The sequence below is a fragment of the Columba livia genome, chromosome 12 (assembly GCF_036013475.1).
Source record: "Columba livia isolate bColLiv1 breed racing homer chromosome 12, bColLiv1.pat.W.v2, whole genome shotgun sequence".
In the NCBI taxonomy this organism is placed as follows: domain Eukaryota; kingdom Metazoa; phylum Chordata; class Aves; order Columbiformes; family Columbidae; genus Columba; species Columba livia.
The window spans coordinates 6,280,420-6,294,475 of record NC_088613.1 but is presented as its reverse complement, the minus strand read 5'-3'; the positions used below and the strand labels follow the sequence as shown (position 1 = coordinate 6,294,475).

The 14,056-nt window shown below is 46.9% G+C and overlaps 1 protein-coding gene across 5 annotated transcripts in view; it reads right to left on the bottom strand.

Moving 5' to 3' along the window:
* ARHGEF6 (Rac/Cdc42 guanine nucleotide exchange factor 6) overlaps positions 1-12,404 on the bottom strand; it is a 39,713-nt gene extending 27,309 nt beyond the window's left edge. For 2 of the 5 annotated variants that reach the window (XM_065077523.1, XM_065077524.1), the window contains exons 1-2: positions 7,310-7,463; positions 4,124-4,208 (exon numbers count right to left, since the gene is read on the bottom strand). Coding sequence is in view for 2 of the 5 variants with exons in the window: in XM_005500516.4 (XP_005500573.2) it covers positions 4,124-4,208; positions 11,033-11,116; positions 12,165-12,329 (334 nt within the window). In the remaining 3 variants the exon portion in view is untranslated. Of the gene's footprint in view, positions 1-2,972; positions 3,054-4,123; positions 4,209-7,309; positions 7,464-11,032; positions 11,117-12,164 lie in introns of those variants that run through there. The other 3 variants (XM_005500516.4, XM_005500515.4, XM_065077526.1) reach the window with 3 other exon arrangements.
* Positions 12,405-14,056: the final 1,652 nt, after the last annotated feature.

Here is a 14,056-nt window from a genome sequence, read left to right as displayed (position 1 = left end):
CAGCTGCAAGAGGCTAGGCACATTTTGATCACTGTTTGTGGATTGTTGCCATCACCATATGAGAGAGGGATTCAGCCCGCGCTGCGGAAGGACAGGGGTGTCACCCCCAGGAGGCTGGCAGCCCATGGAAGGGCTCAGACTGTCCCAGGAGCTCTGGGAGTTGCCTCCTTCACACGCTCAACGCTCATCATCTTGCAAACTATTCTCTGGGCTTGTTCCTCTCACCACCTGCCTGATGCTGGAAATAATGCTGCTGCTCTGACACATACCTATTTTTCACAATTAGTGATTTGTTTATACATTGATACCAAAAAACTTGTCAGAAGGTAAAAAGTTTCCTGGTCACAACTGCCCTGTGCTGAGGTTGAGTCAGTGGCCTCATCACCAAGAGCGGTCCTGGCTCCTGCAGGACCGGGCAGCACTCAGCCCTGCTTGGATGCTGCAGAGAGGTAAAAACACGGGATCCAAGCCACCTGGTAATTCCCAGTACGTCTCTGCTACTGCACCTCATACCACAGCGTGGGACAACATGCAGATCACCTCCTTTCTACGTGCCATGGTGCTCAAATGAAGCACCAGCGGATGTTATCATTTCAGAAAAACGTGACGGTACTTTTGAGATTTGCCTTGTAGCTTCTTTTTAGATTTAAGAACATTTCTGTATCGCAAAGTTGTTGTTTTCCACCTGCATTGTGGACCCAGCATGCCCATGGACCAAGCTCAAAAGGAGGACAGAGAAGAGCAGTCTGCAGGAATCTCTGTGCTGGGGATGTAAGTCCCCTGGAAAATGTCTGGAGTTCCTGTTCGAAAGCGCTGCAAGAGGAGAGGGTGATCAAGCCACCAAGCATCAGCAGGAATCAGAAAACACAAACTCTAAGAATGTTTTGCCCCCCTTCTCGTCCAGTCTGAATGTCAAGACGGAAAAATCATTCCAAAGGGGAAGTTTGGTGGGAGTTACAGGAACTCAGCTGGGCTTTTATTCTCCCCAGAGGATTTTTGGAAAACAACCTTATCCTTAAATTGGATCTGGAGCAATGCAAACTGTGAGCTCTTGGAGAATGGGCTTGCTTTGTCTTTCCCCAGCACCACGTACAATGGGGACCGGCTCTGTGACTATGACTTCCAGGCGCCGCTGCCTTACAAGCCCCCGGCCCCACGCCCCGCTCTGCCCGGTCCACATTCCCGTTCAATCTCGTGTGCTGTCAGGCAGTTTTCCCTCTTGCCCTGCCCGTTACACAACTGCCGAATGACCGCACGGTGAATTCCCAGCTCCCTGGGCTGCAGCAACAGCAAAACCCCTCCACATGGAAAACCCACGTTGCAACACAGAGTGGTTTTGGCTGTTTTTTTTTTTTTCAATCTGAAGCATCCTGATATTTGAGCAGGAGCAGTTTCGGCTGCTCCCGGCGACTCACGGGCCAGGAGGGGTGGCTGGCTGCCAGCGTGAGATGCTCTTCCTCTGATTCCTTCTAAAAAGGGAGGGCGTAAACTGCGAGTCCAGACTTCTTGGCTTATTCAAGCCATCAGCATCAGTCCCACGGAAATGACTTGGTTACTTTAGATTTTATGCTTCTCCCTGCCCCTCCCAATCTTCCAAAGCTTTTATAAATATCTGCAGCAACCTAGAAACAAATGTAAAACTGACTTTGACAGTTTGGCAGGGAAGTGTATCATTTATATTGCATTATGACAGCGTCCTATTTTATGCCTGGTCCAGCATGTAACACTGCTGCCATATGTTGCTTAAACTACAGTTAAAATAGCTGGGTTTTCTGCTCACATTCCTACACTATTTTTGGCAGATGAGCTTTGCCTGATCCAGCACAGCTGGTTTTCCTCCCCTGCCCTCTCTTTCAGATGAAAGCATCAAGCTCTGTATTGCTGTTACTGCTGAGCTGCTGAACTCTGAGTTTATCCACTACACATGATGCCTCTAGTTTTTTTGCGTAACAAGATCCATGAAGACACCGGGATTTGGACTTCAAATGGATGCTCAGAAACCACATTCCCACAGCGTTACTCGAGCTGTCACCTACATCCCTCTGCTCCGACAACGGTGTCAGGATGCGCAGGGATGCCAGAGCCCTGGCCATGGCAGGAACTGGTACCAGCCTTGTCCTGAGGCTCCAATGAGCCCTCAGCCTCTGGCGAGATGGACAAGCCGGGCCATCTGCGGTGGTGGTTTGTAGGACATAGGCTCCTGCTTCTCAGGAACTTGGCCAAGCCACCAAAAAGCAAACATTTTAGACATGTATTTATTTTACCCTGTACTTTTCCCAAGGGTGCTCTCTGCCTTGAGCAGTTAATTATATCGCAGGCATTGCGCTTTTTTAACATTTAAACAGAGAAAGCATATGTTCAAACAGATGTTTACCATGAAACCAAGCTTCCCTATAGCCCTGTTGGTAATGTGTGATAGAAACTATTCCCCAGCAAAGCTTGGCCGGTGACTGCACGGGTGAGCTGGGACACAGGTGGCTGCAAGAACCACGTTGGGGCTGTAAATAAGGGGATACCGCAACAATGGTGCACACCCCATCACGCCCCTCCAGCCCAGCAATGGGTGAGCACAGAGCTAGGAAAGTTTCCCACTCTTTTTGCTTTCAGAATAATGAAGGTAATGTCAATCATAATGACAGCGTTTGCAAAGGCAACCTGCACTTTTTAACCCACATCATATTGAACTGCAAGAGCTTTCCACGTGGAGTCACCAGATGCTGTCACTGAACAGAACGGTGAGAGGCTGTAAGATGTGCAGGTCATGAATTACCATCACTGACTTCTAGGGAGCTGAGTGCTGGCTGCAGAAAGGCAGAGCAGCATTTATATACTATTATTGTTATATATTGTTATTATTTGTGTTCTTATTATTAAGTTATATATATTGTTTGCATAAGATATACAAAACACAATATACAATAGTTTATATAACATATCTATATTTATATTTCTATGATTTTATAAAGCCTTACATCAGAAGAGAGAAGAGGAAACAGGGAGGGTCCAGTCCCAGCAATGAGGTTGTTTCACTGAACACCCGAGCAGCTTTTGTACTAGCGGAAGAGAACCCCAAAGCAAAAACTCAGTTGAAAGAGAAATAAAACAACTGAGAAAACCACCGCAAACTGAATCTAGGCAAAGCACAGTAAGTCAAAAGAAAAACCTTCCCATGAAAGGAAAATCATGCGTTTGCATTTTTAATTTTTCCCCCTTCTAATCGCCTAAAATGTGATCTGCAACAAGGAAATCAAACTCTCCTCCTGGTGCTGGACTTTGGTGGGTGTGCATGACCCCCCGTGCAAATCCACTTGCATGACAGGGGCAATAAACACTTTCCCCCCTGCAAACGCTTTCCAGCTCAGCACAGCCCTGCTCCTCAGCCCCTCTGCAAAGAGACCCTGGTTCTCTCACCCCTCCCCACACCATAACCGTCCTCCCCGTGGAATTGCTCCTCTCACAGCCTATGTGACTGAATATCAGTTTAAAGCAGCCCATAGGGAACACCTGTGTATGTGGGGTGGAAACAAGAGGAGCTCATTTGCTCTGCTTCAGCAGCCGCTCCTGCGCCTGGGGAGGCAGCACAAGCCATCAGCTCGATTCCCAAATCCGGGAGCCTACCCCACGGACCCAGGGAAAGGAGGGAGAGAAACATCAATACAATTGACTGAGCAGCTGGCAACAACGTTTGTTTTGACATTCAGCAAAGATATTATGCAGATGGATCTGTTTTTCTCTTCAGCTTTAAAACACGCTCGTTAAAATCTGACATTTGCATTTTGGGAGGTGCACGCTCATTTACATCAAGGCACCTTTGCTATGACCTAATTTGAGGTCCCTTAGTACTGTCACAACCAAGCCAAGGTTTCTTAGTGTAAAGCAATAACCAAGCGCTGCAAAGCGCATATAGCAACTCCAAAATGCCACAACTAAACCCAGAGTCGATAGAAGCATGAAATGCCGATTCCACTGTCCAGCAGCAGGCACCGGCGCCGGCAGCACAATTTTCCAAGCATCCAGAATCATCATAATCTAGGAACTACCAAAAAGCCCTAAACCCACTGCAGCATGCTTGCGAGACAGTATTTTAAAAGATTACAGGGAAAAAATATATATTTTTACTTACCTTCAGTAGCTTTATTTACAGCTGTTAATGTACTCAGGACCTTGGAGAACTGTTCCCCGGTGTACAAATCATGTGGATCAAACACCTGCGAAAGAGGATCTTGGTCAGTTAAGCCCAAAGCATCTCGCTCCGGCCATCCGAGCAGCCCACGGCACTGGAGGGGCACAGCGAGGACGAAGCAGCCCGTACATCTCCGCGAGGGCTGGGTGTTTATTTAGGGCTGACCAGTCCCTTTTCCCTTATAGCGAGTTAATTCCTGGGGCGCCAGTGGCGTGGGAAGGTCAGGGGGACCCGGTAGCATTTGGAGTGTAATGCTGGGGACAGGGAAGAAACCGGGGATGTCTGCAGGGAAAGGACTCCTCAGGCAGCCATGGAGAGAGTCACTGCCTGCCCTGAGGGCAGCAAAGACTTGCTGCTATTTTTGTTTTTGAAAGCTGAAGTGGTTGAGGCTGTACATATGGATATATCCGCACACAAGTTTTTTCACAGCAGAAGAAACAAACACGCAGAATTTTCTGCTGTTGCAATATATCATACAAAATATATTTACATTTTTTGTACAGGAAGCCAAACTCTGTTATTTTATGTGAAAAAATTCTGAAGAATTTTGTATTACTAAGCCTCAATGGCAAAACAGATATACATAGTTAGCAAGGGCTTATTTTCTGTGACCGATAACCTGTACATTGTACACCCAGCCCTTCAGAAACCACCCCAGCACAATGAGGGGCAATGTGAGTTTCCAAAACACTACAGTTCCCTCTAACACCTGAGAAATGCCCTCAAGTTCCTATAGATTGCTCAAATCCTACCATTAATGAAGCAAAGATAAGCGATACAAAAAGCCTCTGTTATTGGTACCACCAAGGCACCATCTGCTAATCCCCAAATACATGTTGTCTTGCAGATGGAGACAACAGATCTGCAAGCCCAATGAACAGGAAAGATGATTTTAAAGCTCTCCTGGCAGACACCATCTACTTACAAACACTTCCAATGCACTGAAGAGCGTATCCTGCTAAATAAGTACACGAGCCTTAATTACCTCTAGGGTAGTACTGCCCTTTAAAATGGCCTTTTCTTGCTTTCCACATATAGCTCCTTGAGTACATTCGGCATATTTCAAATAGGAAGGGGACCAGACTCTTACACAGCCCTGGATGCTCGTGGCACCTCTTCCTCTTGACAGACACATCAGTGCAGCAATAAAGTACATCACAGGCAGTACAAAGGCTGCTCTTTGTTGAGAATATATTTAAAAATTTACTCAGCCACTTAATACTGGGAGAAAGGCTTTACCCTAAAGAAATTTAATCCACGCTTTGAGGGGCAACAACCTGCCATCATTACAAATATTAAAATCAGTAGCCCTGCAGCTCCAATCGCACCTACCACTCTGCACATTTTGGGGACATCCTCACCTACCTTGGGCCGTTTCTGGGCTGATCTATCACCTGCGCTCACTTGGGTTTGCTCCTTTGGACCACACGGAGCCCATCCCCTCTGCCAACTGGTGCGTGAACTAGTTTTCCTGCCTCGCAATTGCAGCCGGTGCTATCCGAGCATCGCCTCCAGCCCAAGCAGCGTCTCCGTGGAAAGGGAGACGGTAACAGAGAGCCCGGGTGTGCGCTGACCCTGTTGGCAGCAGCTGGAGGGTGAAATGTTACAGTAACGCGCCTTCCCCCTCCGGCTGAGCAGAAGAGCAAAGCAAACAGCGAGGCTGAGATGTTTGCGTGCATCTCTCTGGTGTGTCGTTTTCTCAGTCAAACCCTTTTTCCTCCACTTCAGTAAGTCCAGAAAAACAAGTCCTGCCTTGAATGAATGGAATCTTTTATTTTTTTTTAAAAAAAGGACTGAAGTGGTAAAATACACCCCTGATCCTTCAATGCACAGAATAATCCTGTGAGCTCAGAGTCATCAGCCTGGCAAAGTCCAGAGGAAAATGGTGGCAGGAGGAATATGAAAAATATTCTAGCGCAAAAGCAAGCAATAATAGTTAGGACTTCTCTTCATGGAACTATTCCATGTCTGGAATAGCTACCAGGGAACAATGGCTATGTAGAAAACTTTCTGGATCAGCTACTGTAAAGTAAATGTACTCTGCAGCTTGTTCCAAAATAAATTAATTAGACAGAAAAGTCCTAATTTATGAGCTAAAAATTACTCTTCTCAGCACAACCCATACATAATTCTATTCTTGATTAAAAGACAAGCTGCAAACTAGAAGCAAAATAGTGAGGGGAGAGTTTTTTTTGCTCTTAGCTCACAGAAGATCTGGTGGATGTAAATAAAACTCCACTTAAATCTATGGCTGTCATCTAATGAACTCCATTGAAATGCTTTTCTGACTTTCAGAATCCCAGACTGCAGCTCCCTTTGGTGAAACACTCCTGCTGCTCCGCCAGGCACCACACTGGGAGAGAAAAAACCCTGCACTGCTGCACGGCCAGTCCTCCGACAGATAGACAGACAGACATCGAGGCGGTGAGGAGGGACCGGTGCTCGCAGGGCAGCGACCAGAAGAGCACCCAGCTTTTCGGGAAGGACGAAAAATCAAACCCAGGTGCCCCCAGCAAGTTACCGGCACCCAAAATCCCAGTACCGCGATGGGAGCTGCAGAAAAGTTAGGGGAAGCCAGGTTGTGTTTCGAGCCCGAGCTGTTGAATCTGAACAAACTATTTCCACAGTTCGACAAAACCCCGGCAAATCTCAAGCTTGGTGCAAAGCCCAGAGCTCGGCGCGACCACCACCCTTCATCCCACCCCGCGGACGAGCGCTGGAGCCGGACGGTCCCACGGCGCTCGCTGCCCCCGGCCCCGCCGCTGCCTTCCCCGGGAGCGGCGGCGCGGCCGGACCCCGCCGGCTCCACGAAAACCGCCCAGACGGAGCCAGGCGGGCGGCTGGGAGCGCCTCTCCCCGCCGCAGCCCAGCCCGCAGCCCCGGACTCGGTGCCGCCGGGTTTCACACCCCCCGACCAGCCCCCTGAGCCGGTTTGCCTTCTGCGCTCCGGCAAGCTCTGCGTGGGAACTGCCCGGAGGGGGCAACACCCCGAGGACCTGCTGGGGACACCCGCGGTGGGTCACTCGGTGACACCGGCGGGGCTGCCGGAGGATGGGGACGGCGGCGAGGCCGGGCCGGACACAGCGGCGGAGCCCGCCCGGTGCCCGCGGCGCGGTCGGTACTCACGGCGACGGGCGGGCGGGCGCGCAGCCCCGGGGCATGGCGGCGGGCGGTGCTGCGGACCGCGGGGCCGCCGCTGCGGCTCTGACCCGGAGCCGGATCGCGGCGCGGGGAAGGGAAGCGAAAGGGGAAAGGGAAGTGACAGGCGGTGCCACCGCCCCGCTCCGCCCCGCCGCTCGCTGCGGGACGCGGGCGGTGCGGCCGCAGCTCCCTCCGCCGGCCGCGGGCGGGAGGCGCGGAGCAGCCCGGGGGGGCGGGGAGGGAGAGAGAGGGACGGGAAAGCAGATGGGAATGGGAAGAAAAGCCAGGGGAAGGGAAAAGGGGAGAGGGAAAGGGGAAAAGTAAATCAGGAAAGACAGGGAAAGGGAAAAGAGGAAGGAAAGGAAATGAAAGGAGGGAAAAAAAGGGGGAAAAGGAAAGGGGAAAGAAAGGGAAAAGGAAAAAGGGAAAGGAAAAGGGACATGATGAATGAGGGGGAAAGGGTAGGAAAATAAAGTAAAATCCAGGCTTCTGAAATGGTAATAGCAGCCTTTTTGCGCCACTGAGAAGAGAAACACTGCAGGAGGGCCTGCAGGCAGGCCCAGGTCGGTGGAGGCAGTGAATTCCCAGAGACAGCGTGTCCTCACCACGGTGAGCGTGGTGCCTGTGCTGCATGTGCCCGGCTGTGTGGGGAACCCTGTCCTGCAGGGAGCGTGAAAATCCCCGGACACTTCAGTGCAATGGCCGGCTGCAGTGTGGAAAGGGAAGCACAGTACTGACATCCAGGGTGCAGCTCGGCTGCAGGACCCAACCCCACACAGGGACACAGGTGTGAGAGTCAACCGGCACACCTGTAAACTGAAGGTCTGTGGGTCACTCTGAATTCAGACATACCCGTTCCCTAGTGCTTGCACTGATCCATGCTGGGCTGGAGCTTTCGCTTTTGACATTACGCAGCTAGAAAACCAGGAGGGAAGCCAAAGCAGAGCAGGTTTGGGGAGAATGTGGATGGGGAGCCAAGAGGGTGATGATTTTTCATCTGCCTTCCCAAGGCCTCTGTTCAAGTACAAACAGATGGGTGAAGGTTGCAAGTACCTCCAGCTGCAGAAACAGCTTCAGTTTCTGCCCACAATGGCAGCGATGCGCTGCAAGCTCTGTGATCGTTCCGGACAGTTAGGTTTAATCCAGCTATTGATTTATCTTGCAGATACAGTTCTTAGTTCACAAAACTGAGCCCCTTGCCAGAAGTTTTGTGGTCATATTAGCAATAAAATGCTGCTGCTGAATGAAGAGCTTATGCTTCTTCAGCAGTAAAGGATGCTCAGCTATTGAGCTGCTGTTATTATATGCACAGTGGTGTCAACAGCAAAGACTAACAGTTCCCATTTGTGCCCTCAAGAACAAGCTAGGCCAGGAGCTTTCTAACTGGTTTTTCTCTTTCCTCATAATCTTTTCCCTGTATCTTCTAAACTAGACTCCACCTGGCTACCATGCCTGGGCCTCTCTCTTTCCTTTTTCCACCTCAACCCACTTGCATTCAGCAGTCACTGCCTTAGCAGTACTCACTGAGCCCGATCTTGGATCATATACAGAGCTTAGAGGTTGAAGCCACAGTGTAAATGAAGCATCACTAGGTTATCTGCGCTGTTCCTCAGTCCAAACCACCAAAGAATCCCCTAAGGACGGCTGAGCTCCAAAGAGGTACCCACATCCTCTGCCCAGTCCTGTCTCAGCAGAGCTGGGCTGATAGACATTCTTATGACTTGGATCAAATTCTAGCACTGAAAAGCAGTCAGGAAATTTTTGGCAGTCTCATTGTTTCACCTAATTACAGCTCTCATCTAGTTAGAAGAAGGTGTTGATTCCCTGGCTTGCCTTCTTTTTCAGGACTAACACATTTGAAGCAGCAAATCTTTGCAGGCTTCAGTCTAGGGCTGAAGCTAGGGAAGAGTTTGGTTATTTATACCCTGCAATGAGATGGACTCTTCCAACTCACACCACCAGCCTATAGAGCTGCTGCAACTCAATGGAGCCATCTCAAAGCAAGAAAGTCACAGAGCATCCTTCTTCCTCCTTCCACTATGTCCAAATCTTTCACTGTTCCTGTGAAACAAGAGAAGGTGCTGTTTGCCTTGCTGTGTCTTTCTTCCACTTCCTAAGATTGAGTTACCAGGACAACAAAAAAGAAGGGTAGGAGGGAAGAGCGTATGTATAGCTCTGCAGGAGTAACCCCATCTCATGCCCTCACACTGGAAGAGACTGGCAAGCAGTATCTGTTCGGTGGAAGGTGGGACTCGGGTCTCAACCGAATGCTGTTGGAAGCCAGACCTCCCACACTGATCACCTTCCTGCACGCTAGTAATGCTCAGTGAAGGGATGTATTCAGCTCCAAATGGCAGCTCCACAAACATTTATGACAAAACCAAATTTAAGGCATAGTATGAAGGCAGTTGCTGCTTTGGCAAAGTACGACAAAGCCATGGGATGCTGATGTCATCTATGAAATTTGTCGTGCTTGAGATTCCCCAGGATGAGGCCCTTTTGTATAAGCCAGAATCCAGAGTAGAAGTGAGCTCTGCAGTTCCTCAGAACATCCTCTTTTGCTCACATCTGCAGCAGGAACAGAATCTCTGACCTCAGCACACACTTGTCAGTCTCAAGACAAGAGAAGTGGCTCAGATTCAGTCCCAGGCTACTTCTTCATATATAGTGAACAAGATTTCTGATGTGATAGGCCTTCAGTGATTCTGCTCTCAAAACAGCAGGCTCTGAGAAATGCAGTACTGGGAAACAACAGTTCTGGACTGAACAAATTTCCATGCTGATTGACTGAAAAGCTCTGAAGAGAAGAAAAGCTCTTTGCTTGTTCAGACCTTCAAAGGACAAGCACGGGAACAGAACTACCACGGGCTGGGCTTTTGTCCCTGTGCTGTGTGAGGATTCTGTGCAATGCCCAAGGATGCTGTCCCTGCTCCTGCCAGAATTTGTCTTCAGAATATCGATATAGTTTTTCCACAGTGTTGAGTGTATTTCAAATGAAGCAGTGATGGCTCTTAGTTACAGGTTTCTTTTTTACTGCAGGAATTTCAGTGTGATACAAAAGTCTTTACATTTTAAATCCATATGCCCTTAGTAAAAAATTTGATGGTGACATTATATGAACTCTTAAGTGATCCATATAGACACTCATCTTGCAAATATGAGCTATGCTTAAGCATAAGAATCAGCATATATATAGGACCAGGAATAGCCACTGAAAAGATGTCTTTTGCCTTCTTTAGGATTATTTTTCTCTGTAAGGATCAATTTAGTATTTCGTGTTTAGCAGAATCTCATGCAACAGTTGCAAGGGGATGAAAAATACTGCAATATTAAGAATATTTCACCTTTGTATTAAAGCAAGGCTAAAACCTGCAATCACTTCTCTCCAATAATTAAAAAAAGAAGTAAGCATGTCCACACTGCTTAACCCTGTTTAGACAGAGCTCCTGTTATTGCTGCACTTATTTCTCCCTGACCATTTTGGTTTGTCTCAAGAGATGAGAAGGAACCTGTTAAGCTCACAGTGAATACACTCTGCTTCCAAATTCTCCAGCCACAATAGTAAATTACCCATGCTCTAATTTATGTTATTAATACAAAAGATGAAGAATGACTATGGTTTTCATCCCTCTGGCATCTGGCATCCTTTCAGAAGGCTGATTAAAGCAGCATGTTAGACAATAAAATAAAAGATCCGAGTGGACTTACCTCTACTTTAAGGAGCGCGCAGCCTTTCAAGAACTCTTGAATATTAGTGATGCAATCAGCTTCATTTTTAGGCTCTGGGCAATACTAAAGAAAGAAAATCCACTGAGATTGTTGCATTACCTTCCGTATAATCGCTATTCAGAAGGCCTGCATGAATATTGACATGTGCGTTTTATACTGAATTAGGGAAGCTTCCTCAGGGGGCGGATGGGGGTGGCAGGCAAGCTGTCGAAGCAGGAAGAAAGAGCCACTGGAGGAAGTGATGCATAGATCGAAATGGTCGGCATCTTGTTTTGAATGTCAACATATGACAGTGCCCAAAGTGACAGTGGGAAATTGATGACCTTTAAGAACACGCTGCCCCCAACCATCACATATAAGCAAAAGATAAGGAGCTAGCAAAACTGATTGATGCATAACAAATGAAGGTTCCTGTTGTACAGGGTGGAGAACCTGTTTTTTTTGTGTGTGTGTCTGAGTTCTATTTCTTTCTTTTTTTTAAAAATTAAACAGCTTCTCTACAGTGTTGCCATTTCCTATCTCACTGGAGTCCTTCCCATTTTTTCTCCTGCAGTTACTTATCGCACTTTTGGACTGTCTGAATATATGCTTTGTAAAACTGAAAGGAGATACGTGGCTTAAAGTACCGACAGATTTGCAGGTCTTTGGACAGTTCAAAATAGCATCGATGCAACATTTATTATTTATTCCTAACCTAATCTGCTGCTCCAATATATTTCCTGACTAGCAAAGTATTTTACAGTAAGAGTTCTGAAAGACTGAATATATTTACAATTGTAATTAATGATATTTACATAAGTGCAGACAAACTGCGTGTCCTTGTATTCAAACCCAAGGTATTCTGATCTCTGGCAGAACACGCGTTAACTCGGCCAACTGTAACCTTTTGAGTTTCTTTTCTGGATATAGAGACAAAATCAAAGAACTAAACCTACAATCGTACTTTGCCCTCAACTAGACACAACTAGTAACTGACATTAACAGCTTTATCTCTCCGATGCGCCTTGCTCACCTCACTTTCCAAGGAAAAGCACACCTGGGAATGACCAGGGCGGTATTTTCCTGAGCCGCGCTCTGTTTCAGGGTAGCAAAACACATCTTAAAGCGTTACCTTTTCTGCAGATCCCGGAAGAAGCCGATTAATGAGTTTACAAAGCACAGTTCCATCTTTCAGAGAAGTTTTCAGGAACTCCTCCGGATCATCGACTATTTTCTTAGGGGAATTTAAAACTCCTAACGAAATGAGCCACGTTACAATTTGTTCCTCCGGATTCATGACGGGGAGTTCTGGTGCCAGCGCCGTTCTGTGCAGCAGCTTGCTGGAACCCACATCCGTGATTGCATCTTCCTGCCTCTGCTGCTGCTTGCACAGCTCAAGGGAGAAGCTGTTTTTTCTCGGCACAGAAACTCACAGAATCTTAAGAACCAAAAGTACTGGTAACTCTAAGAAACTCTGCTTTTCAAAAATAAAAGTTTCTAGCACTGTTAAAGAAAGACAGCAAAGCAGGCCTTCAAATACACATCTGCAAGATTGCTGAAAACCGAAGTATTTGATGTGGATGGTTATTCCATCAAAAAGATCTTACCTAGTGGCTTCCTCCTTGTGGCAGACGGCATCTTGTAATCTGTGAATTTGGTCTTAACTTGTGGCTATTGCCCAAAAAAGCCAATTTGTCTTTAATACTGTACATTATGAGGTATCTACATTATTAAAATTGAACTTCACACTAAAGATGATTGGGAGGAACATCACACTACCTTTAACCATTTTTCAACTTTATGCAGCAAACCTAATTATCAAAATTACCTCCTGTAATAGTTTTCTACTTTCAAGATCTGATTTTTGAAAATGATCATGTATTTAACATAGAAGGAATTACTTTTTCAATATACAAGAAGTGCACATATAATCAAAACTGGATTTTTGGAAGACAATACACTCTGAAAACAAACATCCTGGATGACTTTGAGAAGTTCATAAATGTACATCGGCCAAAGCCAAGAAGGAAACTTTCCACCTACTTGTCCTACTAAAATGTCCCTTTCCACCAGCTCTTCAGGATCTGTTGTATCAAGACAGAGTAGTGTCTCTTTTTCACCCTGCTCTGGGACAGTATTAAGCATCGCTATTAATCATGTTAATTTAGAAGAGTCCAGTCATCTTGCAATTTTCTTATCCTAATTGTCCTCTCACCAGAACAGACGGAAAACAAAGCAATTTTCTCAGTTCGTGATGCCAAGAAGTGAACTAGAGCATCACTGACTGAAGCAACAGGAACAAATTACCCTAGAGACCAGAATTTCTCAGTAACAATATTCTGAGCCAATTCCTAACCCTGGTACTTGAAGCAACTGTTTTCAAGGCATCAGTGCTCTCACCCTGCTTAGGCCAGGAATTTGAAGGGTAGAGAGAAACAGAACAGCAGAAGGATAAATTACATACAACAAATACGCATGGGTTTGCATCTGCACTTCCCAGGTCTTATGACTGGTAAGTGGGGCCTATGCAAGGATCATTTTTAACTGACACCAGCGAGAAGCCAGAATTGTCCTTTTAGGGTTAGACAGACTCTTGACCTTTACGAGGACATGGGGATGAGTTCCAGTTCTCTGTTGTGCGGAAGCCCCGGTAATACCGAGCTGCAGCCAGCATCAACAAGCAAGCCGGCTGAAGCTAAATCACAAAACTCATTGCCATCTGGTGAAGCACATCCACAACTATCCATATGTGTGCAAAACATTGCAAATTTATGACTAATTACAAGAACTTCTGTGGTTTTTTCTTTATCCAGTTCTCATGAGCACTAGTTTGTATAAGTGAGTACTTGCAGTCCCCACTTCCACAGCTTGGTTTTTCTTTTTCCGAATTTGTAGCAGGAAAGACAACTGTTAATGTTCATTCATCTACTGGGGATGAGCATTTATTTTAGAGGACACGCACTTCAGTCATCTAACCAGAACACACCAGTTTCTGATGTAAAGAGCAAGAGAAATATTCCAATG